The 20,094-nt window shown below is 40.1% G+C and overlaps 2 protein-coding genes across 4 annotated transcripts in view; one reads left to right on the top strand and one right to left on the bottom strand.

The window, feature by feature from the left end:
- Positions 1-2,297: 2,297 nt before the first annotated feature.
- On the top strand, positions 2,298-13,935 carry LOC145483695 (putative E3 ubiquitin-protein ligase UBR7). 2 transcript variants are annotated; one of them, XM_081462240.1, is made up of 11 exons: positions 2,298-2,569; positions 3,512-3,645; positions 4,170-4,230; positions 4,507-4,602; positions 5,241-5,294; positions 6,165-6,267; positions 6,624-6,808; positions 12,072-12,317; positions 12,859-13,024; positions 13,182-13,243; positions 13,596-13,935. In XM_081462240.1, the coding sequence occupies exons 1-11, from the start codon at positions 2,441-2,443 to the stop codon at positions 13,695-13,697; spliced, it is 1,338 nt and encodes a 445-aa protein (XP_081318366.1). In that variant the 5' UTR covers positions 2,298-2,440; the 3' UTR covers positions 13,698-13,935. The 2 variants fall into 2 exon arrangements, with proteins under 2 accessions (XP_081318366.1, XP_081318365.1); XM_081462239.1 differs by having other exon boundaries at positions 2,299-2,569; positions 6,621-6,808.
- Positions 13,936-15,033: 1,098 nt separating this feature from the next.
- LOC145483694 (tRNA (32-2'-O)-methyltransferase regulator THADA-like) overlaps positions 15,034-20,094 on the bottom strand; it is a 36,251-nt gene continuing 31,190 nt past the window's right edge. For both annotated transcript variants that reach the window (XM_081462238.1, XM_081462237.1), the window contains 5 exons: positions 19,776-20,021; positions 19,275-19,356; positions 17,811-17,928; positions 17,233-17,411; positions 15,034-16,881 (listed from right to left, as the gene is read on the bottom strand). In XM_081462238.1, the coding sequence (XP_081318364.1) occupies positions 16,798-16,881; positions 17,233-17,411; positions 17,811-17,928; positions 19,275-19,356; positions 19,776-20,021 (709 nt within the window). In that variant the 3' untranslated portion in view covers positions 15,034-16,797. The remainder of the gene's footprint in view (positions 16,882-17,232; positions 17,412-17,810; positions 17,929-19,274; positions 19,357-19,775; positions 20,022-20,094) is intronic.

Raw genomic sequence — 20,094 nt, forward strand, 5'->3', positions numbered from 1 at the left:
TCGAGTGTCAATGATGTCGCAGATTACAAATATATAGGGCATATTTAGGCAGACTAATATGGGTTAGTTAGTCTATATTCATAAAAATATATATTTTCAGTTCTGTTTTGAAGAGTGTATTATGAAGTATCCAATGTATATGGCAGCGGATCACCAGCTACCAGCTTGCTTTCCATAAAGAGGCCAACCCAATGATAATCGCAATATTAACTGAAAAATTAAAATTTTTGTTACGAAGTCGGGAATATTAATTTTTTTCTTTTAGTTCAGTCGGCAAACACCAATGCCGTGGATTCGTTTTACCAACACATTCACGGGGCTTCAGGGATTAAAGGACAAACACGTTAATGTATCCCTGAAACACTCTCGCTCAAGTTTTAAATTGGTCGCAATCCCTATTTTCAAATGAGAAGTTTACTTTTTTAACTCTTTACTTCCTACGCAAGATATAGAGTTCCCGACGGCAATGAAAAAAAAACATTTTCAGTTCACCGGTCACATTAAAAAAAGACTGAAAATAAAAGATTTACCAGTTCACGTACCTGATATACTCTTAGCAATTTTGCAGGTAATAACTTGGAAGCTGCTCAATCTTGTTTGAGTGAGCACGGAATAAATTGCCAGTCCTTGCCGGATAGTAAACTGAATATACCAATGAAAACAGTAGACTTCAGTACAATTAACACAAGAAGCTATTTGAACCTGTTTCCGATGTACGAGATTTTAACTTCGCCTGAAAGATAAGGGAACAAAACAACAGAAATTGCACCGAGATTGAGTATGAGTAAGTAATTTTCGTTGTATTCCTCATCGCCCCGGGGTTAAGTTTTATTTTTAATATATCAGGAATGGCTGAACTCATTTGTTCTGAATGACATAAAAGGAAATGCTCGGTGAATTCTTTGTTCAAAACAGCTTGATGTTCCCTTTTTGTCTCTATTCGTTGATTAATACGTGTTCAATACATTTCACCGGTTGAGACTAGTAATTTCTATCATTTGCAAATCTCCATTGAAAACTTTTTGACGTAATTAATTTGGGTGCACCTTGGATTTAAACAATACCTCTTGAACTTCAAAATAAGTACTCCAGAGAAGGATTAAAAGAAATTCCCTCATTCGTATTCACACGTCAGGTGTATGTAAATATTTTAAATTAGCACACGTAATCAGTTGGATATCAAACTGGCTTACTGATTCAGTAAGTGAGCAAATATCAGTGTTTACAACTAGTTTAACAATTAATAACTTACAAAAATCATTCAAATTCTAATCCTCAGATGATGGGTTTCTAGTGATCTCGGTCACCAGTCATTAGAGATTTGGATAACTTTTTACTGCGGAAATAAAACAATAATGGGCAATACATCCCGAAAAACAGAAAAACGAGCCAAAGAATATAACTCAGCTCAGCTGGGCAGAGTTTGATACGAAAGATTTAATTGAAAAATGCTCGTAAATGTGCAACAAAAGCGACTGAATGAAGAAAAGGAAAGATTCTAAACCGAGACAAGTTCGTTAGGGAATTCAAAATAGATTTACGGTGAAAAAGCTCAGCGATAAAGTGCAGTTTGTTACCTTACATTTACTTTACGGTGAACTTTTAAATCAATTCTGAGCAACAAAAGTGTAGTTTATCCATGATGCCAACCGCGTTTAATAACAAGTTCTGAGTCTCGATTCCGGGATTTGAATTCCACAAGGCGCACATAGTTTTCAGCAAAGCTTTTCTTTTGAATCTTCCAATATGCCCCTCTCGTTTGTCGCAATTTTCAAGAATATAGACAAGAGGAGATTCAAGTTGTGGTGGTAATGAGGTCAGTAGTATTTCGGAAGAAAACTCTGTGTCGCTTGTTTTCCTGACATGTTCGTTGAACTCAAAAAGTGAACAAGGCGAGAAAAAGTTCCCGCCCGGGGAGCAAGTTAAGGGTGAACATTACAGTAAAATTGCACCCATCACTATTTCCTGTAACATTTTGTAATCAATTTTGATACTAACCATAAAATAGTGAAAAGAACCCCTATAATAATATTAAGAAGTATCAAGATCCTGTTTTGTGGGCGTGGCTTGAATTTTTTTTTTCCACTCCTAATAAGAGCGACCAATTCTAAAACAACACATCATCTCATGTCATATTTTTTCGGTTCAATACAAAAGGTACTGCAAAAGCTCTCACTGTGGACTGAGGCTGAACACCCTACGACGAGCGCCCTGTCCTTTTCATATGGGAGTCCAAAGATTGCTCTCTAAACGTACCCAGACTGCTCCAAAGATCTGCGAGTCCGGTCAAGAAAGCCTGGTAACGATTATTTTTGTAAACATGTGACGTAACATGTGACCTGCAATCGAATCCAAGTTTCGCGCCATTTTGTTCTTAGCGTTTTGTGTGTGTGAATTTTTCTCGTGTTTTTTGAGAAAGAACCAACAAACAGCTGAAAAGATGGAAGCTGGAGTCCTTGAAGACGAAGTGGTATCTATGGTTGATGTTTTGCATGAGGATAACGAACTAGAGGAGGAGGCGAGAGCTGTTTTGGGCGACAGCGACGATCAACATTGTACTTACCTCACCGTAAGTTCATTTAAACTAAGCTTACACTGTTTTTAGCTCATTTTAGGGTAGATCTTACGCTTCATTTAAGACCTATTATTGAAATGATTCAAGACAATTTTCAATCTATTCACTGTCAACCAAACTGAGCCTAATTTATTTAAAAATTCAATTTCTAAAACTGGAAGTTTATCAGTGCAAGGATTATGGCCATCGTGACATGAACTTATCAGGGGTGGACCATTGGACTTTTGAGACGGGGTGGGTGAATTTGAGAAATATATTGGAAGTATACACGTACCAGAAAAAAACACATACACATGACCACTGCCAAGAAAACTTTCATGCATGTTTGGTGAGCCAAAAAATGAGTATTTTAAACGGAGAAAAAAAATTGTAATGCACACGCAAGTCCTGCAAATGCCAATAACAAATTACCCACCCCATCCCCCACCCTCAAAACTCAAATGGTCCACCCCCTAGGCAGCGCTCTTAAAAAATGTTTGTTTTTGCACTAAAATGCATCAAATGATCCGTGTCCACAATACTATTATTGTGTCATGTCCCAGTCCATGTATCAAAAAACACTTGATATGTTTGCTAAAACACTACAACTATCATTTTCACATGTGCTGTGCAGTCAGTGTTTTCAAAAGCCTCTGTTTTTGCTGTCCACTCTTCCATTTTCAAATGTCTCCACTCAGGACTGCATTTTCAACTGTGTGCATGTCTGAAGAAAACTATGAGTGTCTTCAATCGCAAAAGTGTGGATGATAGGCATGAACAAATTAAAAAAAAAGTATGCATTTTCAAACATGCTGGTGTGGACAGCGCTGAAGAAGTTATTCTTTTTCATTTATCAAGTTTCTTAACACTGATAAATGTGCTATTAAAATGCCGTTCATGCAAAACATCAATTAAAGAAGAGAAGAAGAATCACGTATCTGTATATCTAATTTGCAGGGTTATGTAAAGCGCCAGGCACTTTATGCGTGTGGCACGTGTTCACCAACAGATGCGGAGCCAGCTGGGGTATGTTTAGCTTGTACCCTGACTTGCCATGAAGGACATGTGCTCTATGAGCTGTACACTAAAAGGTGACTACTACGCTAGGGGTTTTAAGTGGTTAAAATTGTCCTCTCTTCTCAGTAAACATCCAGGTTGACATGAAAATATCACAAAGTAGTAGCTGGATTTATACCCAAAAGAATTTCTGGCCCAGGCACTGCTGTAAATCATGAACACTCTCACAAAAGCATCTCTAGCACAGGGAATGTGGAGATGCTCGAAGGAAGGGTGCATAGAAGAGTGTTAAAAAGACTTCTTAGACACTCTCACCAATAGCAATACAAGCCGGTCATGCCATTTTCATGTGCCTTACAGACCATGGGAATTCCAGCACCTGCAGTGTACTATACATGCACAAAACTGCATGCAATATATCTCACTCATTGTTATGCGTGACAGCTCCAGTTAATTCCTTTGTAGCAAGCTTTGGCATCACTTGTGCAGGTAGACTAATAAGGACCATCACTATTCTTGATGCCCTCTTATGTTGCCTTTGCAACAATCACCAGATATTATCATATATGTCATCTACAAGGCTTTTATTCTTTCTCAGAAATTTTCGTTGTGACTGTGGAAACAAGAAATTTGGTAATTCCAAGTGCAAGTTATACCCTGTAAGTTTTTGACACTCTTGTCTTTGACAAATTTTTTGGTCAATTGTTTAAAAAGGTATTTATTAATCAATGTATTGTCAGTGTCTATTTGTTTCTATTTCATTTCTTTTCAGACACTACTGTCCTTGTCAGTTTTAGAGTAAATCATATTTGTCTGTACGCTTACACATGCATGTTTATATCAACAAGTTTTTAAAGGAAGGGAATTCTTCCCATTATAACTCAGACATAGTACTACAATTTTTTGAACCAAGTTTTAACTTATTCTCATTGTAGCAAAAAGATGCAGGAAATACAATGAACAAGTATAATCAGAATTTCCGAGGAGTTTATTGTACTTGCCACAGACCATATCCTGATCTGGAAGATGAGGTGAAGCCTTCTCACTAATGTTGTAATAAAAGCTGTCATCTTTTATGGTTTAGACAGGGTCTCTTGTTAAAAGCAGGGGTTTCATTAATGTTTTCAGTGGGAGGGCAGCTGGTTTTCACAAGTGGGCTTAAAACTTTTTGAGTTGGACTGCTGTTTAAGAAGATCTCTCCTCTTCATGGTCTAAACAGCTAGGCAAAATTGTCCTCATGGCCGGTCAATTTGCTCCATTATCAGCCCTTATTGAAACCCCAGGCCTGAAAGGAATAATTTATTGTGTTCTCCTGTTGAAATAGCAGTTGTGGGAGTGATGTTAGTTTAGTTAGTTATTTCTCTTCACACCATGAGGCGCATAAGGCTGTTGGGAGTGATGTTAGAGGAGGATAAACCATGGATTATTTCTTTGTACTCTGATGGTACTTTAATTAAAAATAGAAGTAGGGGCTTAGTGGAAAAGGGGCACTATTTGAAATAGGTCTGTTTATTAACAAAAGCACTTTAGTTGGGCGGGGGGAGGGGGCGGCATTGTTGGAATGGTGGTGGTTGTTGGAAGGAGGGTGGTAAATCAAATCATTACATTAATTGGACACAACAATTTGATGTGTACTTTTACACATTAATATGTTTGATCTTATTTGCAGATTGAAGATGAAATGATTCAGTGTATTATCTGTGAGGACTGGTACCACTCAAGGGTAAGCTTGGGTTCCATCGTCGGGTCTTGACTTGGTCCACTACTTAGTACATACCCAGAGGAAGGGATGGGTTTTAAACAAAAAGCCTTTGGATGTAACATCACATGACACAACATAAGCAAAATGGTTTTTGGCTTCAAAGGGAGAGCTCTGATTTCATAGCGATTAGCATTTAGGGGGCCCTGCTAAACCGTATGTTTACCCACATCATGTGAGGGAATCCGCTGGCTACCAACTTAGCCAAATTACCTTTACCCTTATTAAATATCAGTTCTGAAAATTTGGTGGTACTTTGAAACAGTGTCCCTTAATTGCCAGTGTCTATTGTTGTCTCCTGTTTACTTGTTAAGATGTTTGATATGGAAGTTAAAGATTTAAAATGCACTGAGGTTAGACCAGCATCATAATTTGTTTGTTTTATTTGTGGCTAGTCTTGTTAATCAGACATTCAGTTTCCATAAAATGATAGCAACATAGGATGTGTATATTGTACCTGTTTAGTTTCTGTTTAATTTGAACATACAGGTGTACAATGCCTTTACATCGGTTAACTTTCCATTGTGAAGGAGAGCTTTGTTGAGCACTGAGCTTTGAGAACTCTTGCAGTGCGGATAACTCATATTGAGAGATAGTAACGAGTCTCCGGTGTCAACCTTTCATGTATATGCTGTAAGAATGCTACACATACATGTTTGTCAGTGTTCCAGATAAGTGAAGGGTCTCAGGTCAAAAACCTGACAAGATCAACTACATGACCCAGCAAATTAATTGAAAATTTGTAATGATTCAGTGGTAGCACTGGGAGTTGACCCATTGGAATTCGTTATTGACACCCTACCTTGAAAACTTATGTGAACCCTGTGTTTTCAGCACTTGGGGAATCTGCCGCCACCTGGAGGTGACTTTCAAGAGATGATTTGTGATGATTGTATGACAAAATGTAGTTTCCTTCAAGCTTATCTTTCTCTGTCAGGTAAACAAAATCATGTCAGAAAAATATATATAAATGAATAAATATCTTAATTGACCACGCCCCAAAAGGGACTTTTAGAGCCAATGGAAACAAGCAGTGAAACAAGTAACATTAATGGACATAACATGGTTAAAATCCCAACTGGCAGGAGACAGACCAGCTGACATTGATACTGTGTAGAGAATTCAGATGTGTATCACTCATGGAAGGTTAAGGGTATATTTGTGTACACTTTAGGCTTAGCCCTGTCAATGTTTTTGTATTTTATTTACTGAACATTTTTTGAGAATGCATTACATGTTTTGCCATGTCTATAGGTGTTCTGTTCATTTTTTTTCTTATGTCATGTATAGCAGTACCGCAGCAGCAGTCTTCAATTGGCCCTAGTCAACAAATTGTTTCTAAACAAGAGACAGAGGCCAAAATTAAAGTTGTTAAGCCAAGTGATTCAGATGAAGGCCACTCACAAGCAAGCCACAATGAAGATAGCACTAAGACTTGCAGTGCTAAAGAAACTGAACAACAGAAAGAATCAGAAGTGGTAGGTAGTTCCATCTCTTCAATTGCAGGCTCATAAGAGGAACCACTGCTATCTTGCAAGAGTGAATTTACAGTACTGTTTTCTCTGTCCATTATCTGAGAGGTGTGCAAATGATTTTATCATGATACTAATTTTGAGCAAAACAGAGCACATATAAATGATATAAAAGTAGTAAAACAGTCACAACAGTGGCTTTGAACTATTTGTCTCTGGTGGTCTCTCTCTCTCTCTTCCTGCTCCCTCTTCTCACTCTAGGAGGTGGAATGAAGACAGAGGTGAGCAGCTGTTAAACAAACAATTTGAGTTTTTGATAGCAGTTCCTGTAGTATAGTCTAAACGAGACCAAACGATGATAACACAACGGCTTAATAAAGCTCATAAAAGCCCACCATTAGTAGCCATAATACAACAACAACTCCATCCGGGATACATCTCATTCTACTGCGCAAGCCCGAACAGCCTATGACATCATAACATTGTTACATCTCCCTTCTTGAACAAACAAAACAAAGAAATGAAGGGACGGTAAGGTAGGCAATGGATGAAAGGACAAGTGATGAAACAAAACAAATCTAACACTGTTCACGGTTCAGAACTGTTCGAAAAGCCTTTACAGTGGATTCCTAGGTGGTGAAATCCCTGAGGTAAGCGGGTCTCCTAAATATCCTGCCACTTCTAGTAGAGACAGGAGTGGGAATACTTGGCGAAGCTGGCTGTAAATCTGGCTGCGAAACATCTGGTAACTGCAACGCTGAAGGTTCAGGGGGCACCTGGAGTGTCTCCTCAGTAGGTTTCCTGGTGGGGAGTAGAGTTTGAGCATTGACCTTCGATTCCCCTATGTCTCCGTCTGGCATCGCTTGAAAGTTCTCAGGAACTTTGTACAGATGTGAACAGTTTCGGCGGTAGAGCCTACCATCCTCTCTGCGGACTTGATGGGAGTGTGGAGCTTCCTGACTACTCACTTGCGCTTTAAACCACTTTGAATGACCTGGTAATGGTCAGACCTGCACCACATCGTCATCTTTTAATGGTTGCAACTCTTATGCACCTCTGTTGAAGGAGAGCGCTTGCTTGTTTTGTCTCTGTTGCAAGTTCAGGTGTGCATCGGGAATGACTTTTGGCTGAAGCAGGTGGCTAGCCATGGGTAGTGCGGTACGGGTTCTACACAAGAAGAGATGCTGTGCAGGGGTGCTGTCCATTCCTTCTGATGGTGTATTCCAGAAGTCCAGTAGAGACAAGTGTGGGTCATGGCTTGCATCAGCAGCTTTTTTCAAGATATTCTTTGCTGTTTTGACACTGTTCTCAGCCTTCCCGTTGGATTGAGGATACCGTGGAGACGTTTTAATGTGTTCAAACTGGTACTCGGCTGCAAACTTCTGAAACTCAGCACAGTCAAACTGTGGGTTGTTGTCTGTTGTGAGTTGGTTTGGAAGACCATATCTTGCCAGATGAGGTTTCAGCTTGTTAATGACCGCTCTGGCTGTCGTAGACGTCAGGATATCCAACTCGAAGAAATTAGAATAGCGGTCAGTTGTAATCAAGTACTGGGTGCCATTGAGCTTGAACAGGTCTGCCGAGATGCTCTGCCATGGTCGTGTAGGTATTTCGTGACATTTCAGAGGTTCTTTCTGCTGCTCTGGTTTGTAGCTGTTGCAAATGCTGCACCTTGAGATGAATTCTGTGATTTGCTTGTAGATGCCTGGCCAGTAGAAGGCTTCTTTGGCTCTCATGAGGCACCCCTGAATGCCCAGGTGACTGGCATGTACTTTATCCATCATGCATTGCCTGAGGCTAGATGGTACTACAATGTGCTCACCCTTGAACACAACACCATCCTGTATTGACAACTCTTTTCTGAAGGGAAAATAGACCTGCAACTGGGAGGGTACATCAGCCCTTCTCTCTGGCCAGCCTTGTGTGATAATAGGAGCTAATGCCTGGAGCTCTGCATCAACTTCAGTGGCACTTTTGATTTCCTGCAAGGTTAGTTTCCGAATGGGCACAGACTCTGCCATGTCTATATACTCAGTCTCAACTTCTGTTGGTGATCTTGTGTCGGCAACATTCCATACTTCCTGGGTGTCAACTGTGTCTTGTTTAACCAGGGGAAGGTAAGCTTGGCTAAGTGGATCAGCCATGTGCATCTCTGTACCCTTTCTGTGGGAAACCTCTAAATCAAATTTCTGTAGACGCAACAGCATTCTCTGCAATCGCTTTGGTGCACTCACTTAACGCTAAAGACAATTGCTAATAGTTCCTTTTCTATCTGAGCGTAGTTAGTCTCAGTACGCATCAGAGCCCTGGAGGCATACGCCACAGGGTGCCCATTCTGCATCAAGCACGCTCCAAGACAACTCACAGAGGCGTCGCACTGGAGTACAGTCTTCTTTTGAGGGTCGAAGAACTTGAGCGCAGGTGCCCGGGTTAGAACCTGCTTCACTTGATCTAGACACTGGCCATGAACCTCTTTATCCCAGACAAACTCATTGTCCTTCTTGACAAGCTCTCTCAGTGGTTTGGCCAAATCTGCTAGGTTGGGAGCAAACTTCTGCACGTAATTAATCATGCCTAGTACTCTCTGCACACCTTCCTTGTCCGTAGGAGGCAGCATTTCATTGATGGCTTTCAGCTTGTTTGGATCAGCCCGGAGACCCTCTGATGATATGATGTGGCCCATGTAGCTGACTTGCTTCTGTCTGAACTGTATCTTCTCTGAGTTGAGCTTGATGCCGCTCTGCTGACTCAGGTTTCGGTCATGATCTTTGAGTGCTTCCTCATTGGTGTCTCCTGCTCCGAACACCAGGATGTCATCTGCTATAGCATTCCGCCCTGGTAGGCCTTCAAGTGCAATATCAATCCTCCTCTGAAACTCCTCTGGAGCTGGGGATACACCAAACGACAAGTGAAGCCACCGAAAGCGTCCCCAGGGTGTTCCAAAGGTAGTAGCAAAGCTACTTGGCTCGTCCAGCTGTATGTGCTAGAACCCATTTTTTGCATCCAATACTGTGGACACACGGGCCTTTGATAACAGAGGCAGGACATCATCTATTGTAGGTAAGGGGTAATGATTTCCGTGTAAAGCTTCATTCAATGGTTTTGGGTCAATACACAGTCTAACTTTGCCATTTTTCTTTGTTGTGACCACAAGTGCTGAAATCCAGTTCGTAGGTGTATCAACCTTCCGAATCACTCCAATATTTGACAATCTGTCCAGTTCTTGTTTTAGAGGCTCTCTGAGGGCAATGGGGACTTTCCGTGTAGGTAGCTGGACTGGTTGGACATTCTTGTCTATCTCCAGGTGGAGTAGCCCTTCTAGTTTGCCTTCTCCAGTGAACACATCGGTGTACTGCGAAATGTAGTCTTCCACCTTGGGACCTTTCTCCTCCACACCACTTGACTCCACAGAAAGAATATTTTGGCTGTTGACTTGTTAGCAGCTGAAGGTGTTCGCTGGCCCTCAAGCCCAAAATGGATTTACAATCACCATGAACAAGATGAAACTCAATGCTGTATTTCTTATTGTTCTTGGGGTTGATGACTTTGAATCACTTCTTGCCCAAGGGTTTGACCTCTGACTGGTTGTACATTACCAAGGTCACAGGGGTTTCTTCCAATTCACTCAAGCCGTTTTGGCCACAGAGCTTTAACACTGTCTCATCAGTCATGATGTTTACTGTTGATCCACTGTCTAACCGAAACTTTTCCTGGTTTCCATTGACCAGTAGAGTGGCAAAAACTTTGTTAGGGTGACGACTGGAGGCTAATGCATTAACCTGCTCTTTCACTTCAATCTCGGCCACATATTCATACTCCTCATCTTCGGATGTGTAATCCACAGACAGAACTTTCTTCTTAGATTCTTGGCAGGACACTGCAAAATGGTTTGGCTTGCCACAATTCTTGGAAGATGTTCCCCATGCAGGGCAGTTCTTCTTCGTGAAAGGATGGTGCCTGGAAGAAAACTTGCACTTGCGTTCTTGTGACTCGTTTTGGTTCTTCTCTGGAACCTTTGTCTTCTTTTTGTCAACTGTTTTTCTTTTGTCTTCCTTCACGAAACGGACATTCTCTTGATTCATCTCCTTTAGCTGCCTTGCTGATGTCTGCGAAGATCTGCAGATGTCTATACATTGTCCTAAAATGAGCTTGCTTGTCTGCAGGAGCTTCTTACGAGCAGAATTGTCATTGATGCCCACCACCATTCTATCACGAATAAGTGAGTCTGTTAATGACCCATAGTCGCATTTCTTCGCTAATTTTCATAATGCAGTGACATAAGCATCAACTGATTCATTTGACTCTTGGTCCCGACAGTTGAACACATACCTTTCATAGGTCTCATTGCACTCCCCAGTGCAGTATTGTTTCATCTTTTCTAAGATCACTTCTGGGTCTTTTCTTTGGTCTTCGTTCTCAAACTCCATAGCGTCAATTACGTCTAATGCATCAGAACCGATGCACGTAAGCAACGTGGCTGCCTGTCATTCATTATTTCTGCCCAGGTTTTCGGGGTCTTTTAGCTGAGCTGCGATTTCATAATTTGACCACGCTTGACAGAATCGTTGACATTTGACAGGAAGATTTCCACCGCTTAAATCCATCCTTTCTGGAAGTGGTATATTCACAGGAACAGTTATCATCGAGGGTTGTGAACCCGAAGTACCACCACCTTCTTCACTCGTGGTAGGCATAATACTTGTACAGAGATATCAACAGGAGAGTTCACAGAAAATACTTCAAAAAACTCACCAAGTTGGCTTCTGGCCAGGCCACAAGCGGCAGTACTATGTGTGTTTCACTTCTGACACCATGTAGCATAGTCTAAATGAGACCAAAGGATGATAACACAATGGTTTCAATAAAGCTCATAAAAGCCTGCCATTACTAGCCGCAATACAACAACAACGATATCCAGGATACATCTCATTCTACTGCGCAAGCCCGAACAGCCTATGACATCATAACATCGTTACAGTTCCCCCTCATCAGCCCTGTAGGGGAAGAACAAATCACACTTACACTGTGTTTTATGGTTTATGCTGTTGTAGTTCAACATCTGTTGCTTTTGCTGTTGATATTATTAGAAAACCTATTCCCCTTTGTGGTGAAGCATTTTGTTTACCTAAAGTGCATGTCCTGTCCACTTAAGTTTGTGACAAAAATAAAAGAGATCAGGTAGTTAAAATCACTTTGTAATGATGTTCCAATAGGCAAAAAGGAGAGGGGTACTTTCTTATTGTTCAAACTTTTTATTTCTTGATTGTAGGATTTGAATAATGTTGCACATTCTGATTTACAAGAGCCTACTTCTTCTGACCAATCAGAATCAGTTAAATCAACCAATAAAGAGGAACAAGTTACTGAAAAAATCAGTAATGGAGTGAAATATGAAAACAGTCCTTCAGACTGCAAGTTTGTTCAGCTTCAAGCAAGTGTGATGACAGTTGATAATAAAGCATCCTACTGGCACACTGGGTGGCGGTCAAACTTGTGCAAGTGTGACAAGTGTATGGTAAGGTGTACACCAAGATTATTTTGAAAGGTTTTTAACAAATCCAGTGTCTTGTTGACATAGGTAAATTTTGTGAAACTACTTGTAGATTACTCAAACTTTTAAGTTCTTTTTAAAAACCAACCAAGTGTTTTTATTGGTACCTATTCAATAAGCATAAGGCAAAGACTTTTGTTCATTAAATAAGAAAATTGCAGCTGCAATAAACAACTAATGTACAGAAAATTGGTGAATTTCTTTCAAAATTATTAGACATCAAAAACAGGAAAGGAGCTTGTTCTTCTCTCCCAAAATGACAATAACTGAAGAGAGGGATGGATCACAAGCCTAACAAATAGCTCACAATAGCACTCTCATACTGAAATAATTACAAGATTTTGCTGTTAGCAATTTGTAATTCATGCATAAAGGATGAGCTATCAAGGCAACATGAAACAAACTTTACAAAACAAGCAATGGACAGTCTCATCACAAGTGGCAATATTTTGTGTGATGTAAGTGTGTTACAAAGTAAGGCTGGTTTGTTTTGTTTTGACTGCAGTCCCTGTACAAGTCCCTGGATGTGTTGTATCTGATGGATGAATCAGACACAATGCTTGCGTATGAACAGAGGGGTAGAGAGAAGAGACCCAGTGTATCAGCATATGAGAGTGGCATGCAGGCACTTCAGAACATGGACCGCATTCCACAAGTGGAAGTCATGCACGGTAAGCCTATTGGAGATTTTCTAACTTCTTGTTATCACTTTGTCCTTACTAGAGCTTGGAGAAATTAAGTCATGAATTGGCTTAATTAAATCATTTGTTGTGGGAAACAAGTGTTATATGTGAACAAAATATCTTTTAGCCTTGTGTTTATTTACAGAATACAATGACATGAAGAGTGAACTGACAGAGTATCTTAGAGAGTTTGTGGTTCAAGGAAAGGTAGGAATATTTGTTGTCAGATTTGAATTGAACACTCTAACAAACGTCTTGTGAATAATGTGTCTTTTAGAAATGTTCAGATACATGTAAGAGCGGGTCCTAACTTAGGACTGTTAGTGATGATTGACTTTCGACAGCCCAACTAGAAATAAGAATGTTTTCAATTTTTGGAAATCCATGTCTTACTTGGAAAGAAAGTTGAAGGACATTAAAGTTATGAGAAGAGAGAGCATCTCAACATCCTTTGTATATTTTTCATCTAAAACGTGAAAATTTAGTTCATCTTTGAATAAAAATAAGTTGACCAATATTTCAAACAGTAACTCCATTAACGGTTGTTATTTGTTGTCAGGTGGTGCAAGAGGAGGACATACGGAACTTTTTTGACTCACTTCAATCCCGTAAGAGGCAGAGAGTTGGCAGTGAACACTCTGTGCAATACCAGTGCCGCTAGTGAAACAGCACATTAAACTGTATCACCCTGAGAAATAGTCCAAGTAATGAAAGATAATCGTAGTGTGTGGTACCATCTCATTGAACTCGGATAAGCAAGGTTAAGTCAAGAGGAAGCTATGGACAAAGTAAAGTAGAAATATTGTGTCCTTGAACCAAGGTTAACCCTTAATTATAGTTTATGGTTCGTTCTAAGGAGGACATATACTTATTAAATTAAATTCTCTGTCTTCTGTGATCTTGAATAAAAAGTTATTCCAAGCTTGTTTTGAGGCAGCAGATATAATTGCATTGCTAATTTGAGGTTTGAGGAGCGAATTACATTTCATCAGCAGGTATATTTGGATCAGGTAGCAGCTTTTTTAAGGTCTCACATGAATGGCTTGATACCCCTTGAGAGAACAATAGAACAAACAACAGAAACATTGCTCCAAGCCCTAAAATAATAACAGCTGCAGCTACAATAATAAAACAATAGCAGCTTAAGAGAGTTGCTACACTTCTGGTATATTTTCAGGTTGCATGTTGCAGGTTGAAAAATCGACTGCACCCTGCAGAATATACCTGCCGCATTTCATTCTTTCCTTTTCCCAGCCCCACCCCTGATGATTTTGTGGTCTGGGCACAAAGCCAAGGAAACTGGGGTCAATGAAGAGTCAAGTTTTTGAAACAAAACTGCACTTATAGGGGAATCATTGTTTACAATATTTGCCTCATTAGCATAAGCAATTCAGTTTCTGATGGAGCTACAAATAAATCAGTTCTGAATATTAACAATCCATAGTACGATTTACTCCACCAATGAATATGAGCCTGATGTATTGAATACCTTTTGTGCAACACGGATTTAAAAACTCTAAATTTTACAATGTATGAGCTAATTAGCGCTCATTTTGCCACCCAGAAATTTTTCAGTTTTTGAAAGGCAATGGCTCCTTGAATATTACACCCAAAGAGCTAAAAATTTCACCAGTTTTCGCCAGCAAGATTTTGACTCTTTCTCAACCTCATTAATAATTCATCAAGTTTGAACAAAGGAAATGTGTTTGGATATCATATCTGATCTTAATTAGCATAGATTTTTATGATTTACGGTGGAACCTCGCCATACGACCACCCCGTTAAAGCGACCACCCCTTTATTAAGACTAACGACCACCCTTTGGAGTGCTCAGTCCTTATTTTCTTTATAAAATGACCCCGTTAACACGACCGGTTAAACTGACTGGTGAGGAAGCTGAGTGAAGACAGGCACAATCCGACAAATAACGGCTCTTCCAGACATTTCACACGAGGCCATATCCTGTAGAGTAACTGAAAGACGTCATTGTTTTTTCGCATTACATGCACTCTGTTTAGTTCAGTTGCAATGAATTGCTGTTGTAAGGTTGAAGAATAATTCTAAAAAGGTTGGTTTATAGTCGAATTAAAGGTATTCATGTGCAGTACATGTTTAAAGCGTGTTGCATCATGATGTGACCCTACCTCGACCAATTTTCCATGGCCCGAAGGTTCTACTGTAATTTTGTTTCTTCGTCTTCTCGTTATTTTTAGTTTCGACTAAGAAGATATATCAAGCACCCAAGACAATATTTGACCACATTTCCAAACGAAGTTTCCTCGACCACATTTCCTCGAAATTCGTCAAAAATACTCCGCTACACATCGTATTTTCAACTCACTTCTCGGTGTTTGGAAATTTGGTCAAACACGGTCTTTCGTGTTTGATATATTACCTAGCCCACGATTTTTTTTTCTTTCTTTCAATTTTCTGTGTTTTGAACGAAAACAAGACCTTGAAAGCTTGTAAATTTGGAAACGCGCACTGCAAGTTGTGTACGTAAGGACAGTCACGTGACAAGCAAACTTTTAGCTAAATGAGTCCCAAATTTTCTAAGCTATGGGGCTCCGCTCGGAGCTCCGCAATCAAATACCCTCCTGAGCAGCGAGAAGACGAGTGCTTGATGATTACCACCAATCGGAAACCAATCGTAACTCAACAATGGTTAATATAGTCCCCCTCATGTGACCAGTGTAATGTCCTGGGGAATTCCCATACAGAAAGGGCGGGGGGTGCTCGTCATACCTTTTAGGGCTTAAAAAAGCTGGTTTGGTACCTCTTCAGGTGTTCAGCCTCGAAAGGTCCACAGCGGAGCTTTGGCGATACCTTTTAGGGTATTGAGCCCAAAACAGGCAATGTCATTTAATGTGATGTTTGACAATTGGTACCTCATAGGGGTGAAAGACATTTCAAGCCACGCCCACAAAACAGGATGTTGGTACCTTTTAGGGGTTCTTTTCAAAATTTCCGACGAGCACTCCCGTCCTTTTGTGTGGGAGTTCCCTCCGGGTGTAATACACGTGATGTAGGCTGACAGGTCGACGACAACATCACATTTTTAAAACAAGATCTCGGCGACTAGAAACTCGCATTAGCCTTCTAAAAGAAATCGAGAAAGTGTCCCCATTGATTGCCTCGGATATGTGATGCTATTCGTTGAATATCAACGCTAATTACAACACAGACTGACGCCTTTCGTACAAGACTCATTGCTGAAGACTAATTTTTTTTTATCGTTAGCGTTTCTTTTTCATCGACCACCTATAGTTTGTACTTAGCATTAATAACATTTCATTCTAACTTTGAGCTTACGACCAAACGTCAGTGGGATTTTGCTCGCTTTTGTAGCTCTTTCACTACTTTTGCAGCTCTTTCATTGCTCTTGGACGGTCTTTAATCGTAGATTTGTACAGTTCACTGTCCTAAAATGTCACCTCTTATTTGTGTGAAGCATGAAAAGGTATATTAAAAAAGCCCTTCAACAAAATAAGTACTGAACAAATTTGTAAAAAGCCTGGATCATTTTATCTGTAGACGGCAACAAAACACTTCTTCAGCAGCTAAGTTTTTCTTGACACAAATGATCCGCTTCCAAGACAACTGTAGTGTCCTTCATGCTGTGATTACGGCTGCGAAGAGACAAGGCAGCCCAAGGTCAATGTTCAGTTCACAGCTGGCTGTTACTTGAAGGACCTCGTCACAACGTACACGTGTACATTACAAATATATCATCCCCTCTTCTCGTATCGCTGTATTTACTCTTATTTAGCTTCTTCTTGTTCACAGACTATGCTTATTAACTCGTTCGCATGTTCTGTAAGCCATGGATGAAGCGGGTTGTTCACCTGTGAAGTGAAAGGTAATGAATACGAATTTAAATGAGAAAATACATAAAAAAAATTCAATTATAAACTTCATGCAAACATTGATCCAAACAGTCAACTATTACAAGCACCTTGATTTAAAGGCAAATGTACTCTTGGATACAGATATTTTTGTCCAACAAAAATTCAATTGCGATGTAGTTTTCATTACTCCTCCACACGTGGTTTCACAATTCAAAGACAACCCCTCGTGGAAACAATTACAGTTGCTCGGCTTTAAACACAGCTTTCACAAGATGCTCGAAATGGTTTCTTATTCTTGGAGATTCAGTTTTGATCGCTTGCAAGAAAGTCGTTCATTGCACAAGTTACCTGAATAATGTCCTGCAGCATCTTCACCAGCAGTTCTTTGACAGCATTGATTTCCTTTAAGCATGAATCGTTCCTCACACCACTGTTGATCACGCACCAAAGCACTTGCGCCATACACATGACACGAAACCGTACAGTAAATGGTTTAGGATTGGAAAGAGATCCGTAATCCTCTAAACCTACAGGAAAGAGGTTTTGTTAACATTCAGACAGCAGTTCTACCTAGTTCTTTCACGTTCTTTCAAAGTTCCAAAAAAGATATGCAATATATAGAGGATATTGCACGGTAACTTGAAGAAATGAATTTCATTTTCAAGTGGTAAAAACAATATTTACGAACGAGCGCAGCGAGTGTGTATTGTATTGTTTTGAACACCGTGTAATTTTCTTTTTATTAAATAGACAACCTGACTGCTTGCACAAACAACCGTGAAAAAGCGGGAAATTACGTCATCAATATCTTCACTGACTAGCGAGGATATGGAAAATACGTCACTCGGGTCCCGGATGTGGTTTCGTGGGAACTCTACGAGTGGTATATTTCCCATTAAAACACTCGCGTCTATATGATAAAATACCTGATTCACTCAGTGCCCGAAGATCGTTTTCGAGTCTCTGACACGCGGTCACAAACCACTCAAGGAAATCATCTGTAACGTTATTTTTATCACATGGCAGTATCTTGCTGATAACAAGCTGTAAGATAAACAAAAAAACGTGTGAAAAACTACTATTGGTAGTTAATTAAGAAACCAACTAAAAGGAGTTTCAAACAAAACGTAGACAAAAATTTGAGTTAACGTTTTGATTTGAAGCCATGACATTTGGACAACGGTGTAGATGCTACGAGTGACGAGCGACTGGGAGCTGGTCAACTTCAAGTTCTGTTTACAGCAGTCATAAAAAACATTGATCACGTAAGGAATTGCTGGTTTTCAGTGTCACGCCATTCAAAATAGATCAAAATAAAAATCAAAACCGTTCAATAGATTAAGTCCAGAATCTGGGAAATGAAAAAAGGTAAATATGCAAAGACTCTCGCCAAGATTCTGGTCAAAGCAATTTTTCTTCTCCAAGATATGCGGAGAGAGATTCTACACAAATTTATAGAGATTTGTATGGAGACGCCATGCTGGTGCCCATACGGATGGGCACCAACATGGCGGCCGGAAACCAACAGAAACATCTGTCACTGAGTTTTGCCACAGAAGCTTGAATTTATCCCTCGAGGAACTCTAAAACATTGAAACAATACTTCTTCTTAGACATGAACTGTTCAGATAGCCAAATTTCTCGAAATAAGTCACTTTCTTAACCATAATGACAGCTCTCTAGGCCGTCATGTAAATCCCGCGTCACGCAAAAGCCTGGAAATTCGAGTGTAATGTATCACAAAACCAAGAACCCATTCAGAGCGAAAATTTGTTTGAATATTAGTTTTCAGCTGCTCTTATACATCACTAAAGTTAAATCTCAGGAAGATCAATAGTTTTGTAGTTTGAATTTTAGTGACGTCATGTGAAAACCAGCTATAAAACTCATAAGCCATCAAATATTTTCGCTCGCACACGATTGGTTTAAACGCGTCATGTGACTGAATATGCCCCAGCTAAAACTGGGAATATCCGAGTGATATTTCCCCAGTTTTCAAAAGATCTCGCGTGTTGCGAAAGATACTTGAAGGACGATAAAGTCAACAGCCTCCATTTGACTTAAAAGATGCTGCTGAGCTCGAAGCTCACAATTCTCCTCGAGCTTCGCTCTCGGAGAAGTGTTCCCTACTAGGAACAGATAATATCCCAGCATTTTTTTTCGCGCCAAATGGAGGCTATCGTTTATATGTGTGATGTTTTCAGTAGTGAAATTAACACAGAGACAAACTGCTCTCACAAGCATTCAAAAAGCTTGACCTTGCGACAGTTAACTAATGTAATTTTCAAGCGAAACGTAAGAAGGAAAAGTGCGAAGTTCACGACTTATGACGAAAAGAAAAACGTTTTTGTCAAATAGAAAACTACTGCATGTACGAAAGAGGTTCGTACCTTGAAGTACTCCACAACCATTTTGGCAAAGATCACGGGCTCAACATAAAGGTTCGAGTCCTCCTGCTCAAACAGCATTTGTCTAAAGAGAAGATGTGTGACATACACTTGAAAGTTCAACTGTGAAGGGTAAGCTGAAGACGTACTGAGCATTTCAAAAATAATTAGTTCTGTTGACTTACTTCAAACATAGCTTTTCGCCATAATCGTCATCAGAGCTTAATGTAAATACCTCTACAATACTCTCAAGACAGACAGACAGACAGGCAGACAGGCAGACAGACAAACAGACAGACGAACAGACACACAGACAGACAAACAGACAGGCAAACAGACAGACAAATAGACACACAGCTTCTAACGACAACTAGCGTTGAACGTTACAATCTATACATGACAAGCTCCCACTTAATCAAAACGACAGATGCTTGCTCCTTACGTGGAATTCAAACAGCTGCTTTAGTGTTTGAAACTGCTTGAGATAATAAAGGGCTTTCTTACTTCGCGCGTGAGTATTCTTTCAAGACATCCTGAGTGGATTTGTGTCCTCGTATCATGATTTCCATGGCTACCCAACATGCTGGAACGGACCAAAAGTGTTTAACCATGAAATGAAGTGCGAGTTGTAAGGCCGCTGAGCAGGTCACACTGCTTGCAGGCTCAGAGATGAAAGTGACAAACTGAGCTGCAGTGGATCTTACGTCCACTTCTTCATCTTGTAGCAAACACAGAGTTGAACTAAGAACACTGCAAACAGGTTAAGACAAAAATACGCTTAGGAGGAAACTTGATTGCAGATAATATGTGCACTATCCAGTTA

The sequence above is a fragment of the Orbicella franksi genome, chromosome 4 (genome assembly GCF_964199315.1).
Source record: "Orbicella franksi chromosome 4, jaOrbFran1.1, whole genome shotgun sequence".
NCBI lineage: Eukaryota > Metazoa > Cnidaria > Anthozoa > Scleractinia > Merulinidae > Orbicella > Orbicella franksi.

Bases quoted from the DNA above. Each gene is read 5' to 3' on its own strand.
- LOC145483695 (XM_081462239.1), top strand. From the start codon at position 2,441: ATGGAAGCTGGAGTCCTTGAAGACGAAGTGGTATCTATGGTTGATGTT. The intron at 4,603-5,240 runs GTGAAGCCTTCT...TCTTATTTGCAG, and splicing joins ATCCTGATCTGGAAGATGAG to ATTGAAGATGAAATGATTCA. The intron at 6,809-12,071 runs GTAGGTAGTTCC...TCTTGATTGTAG, and splicing joins AACAGAAAGAATCAGAAGTG to GATTTGAATAATGTTGCACA.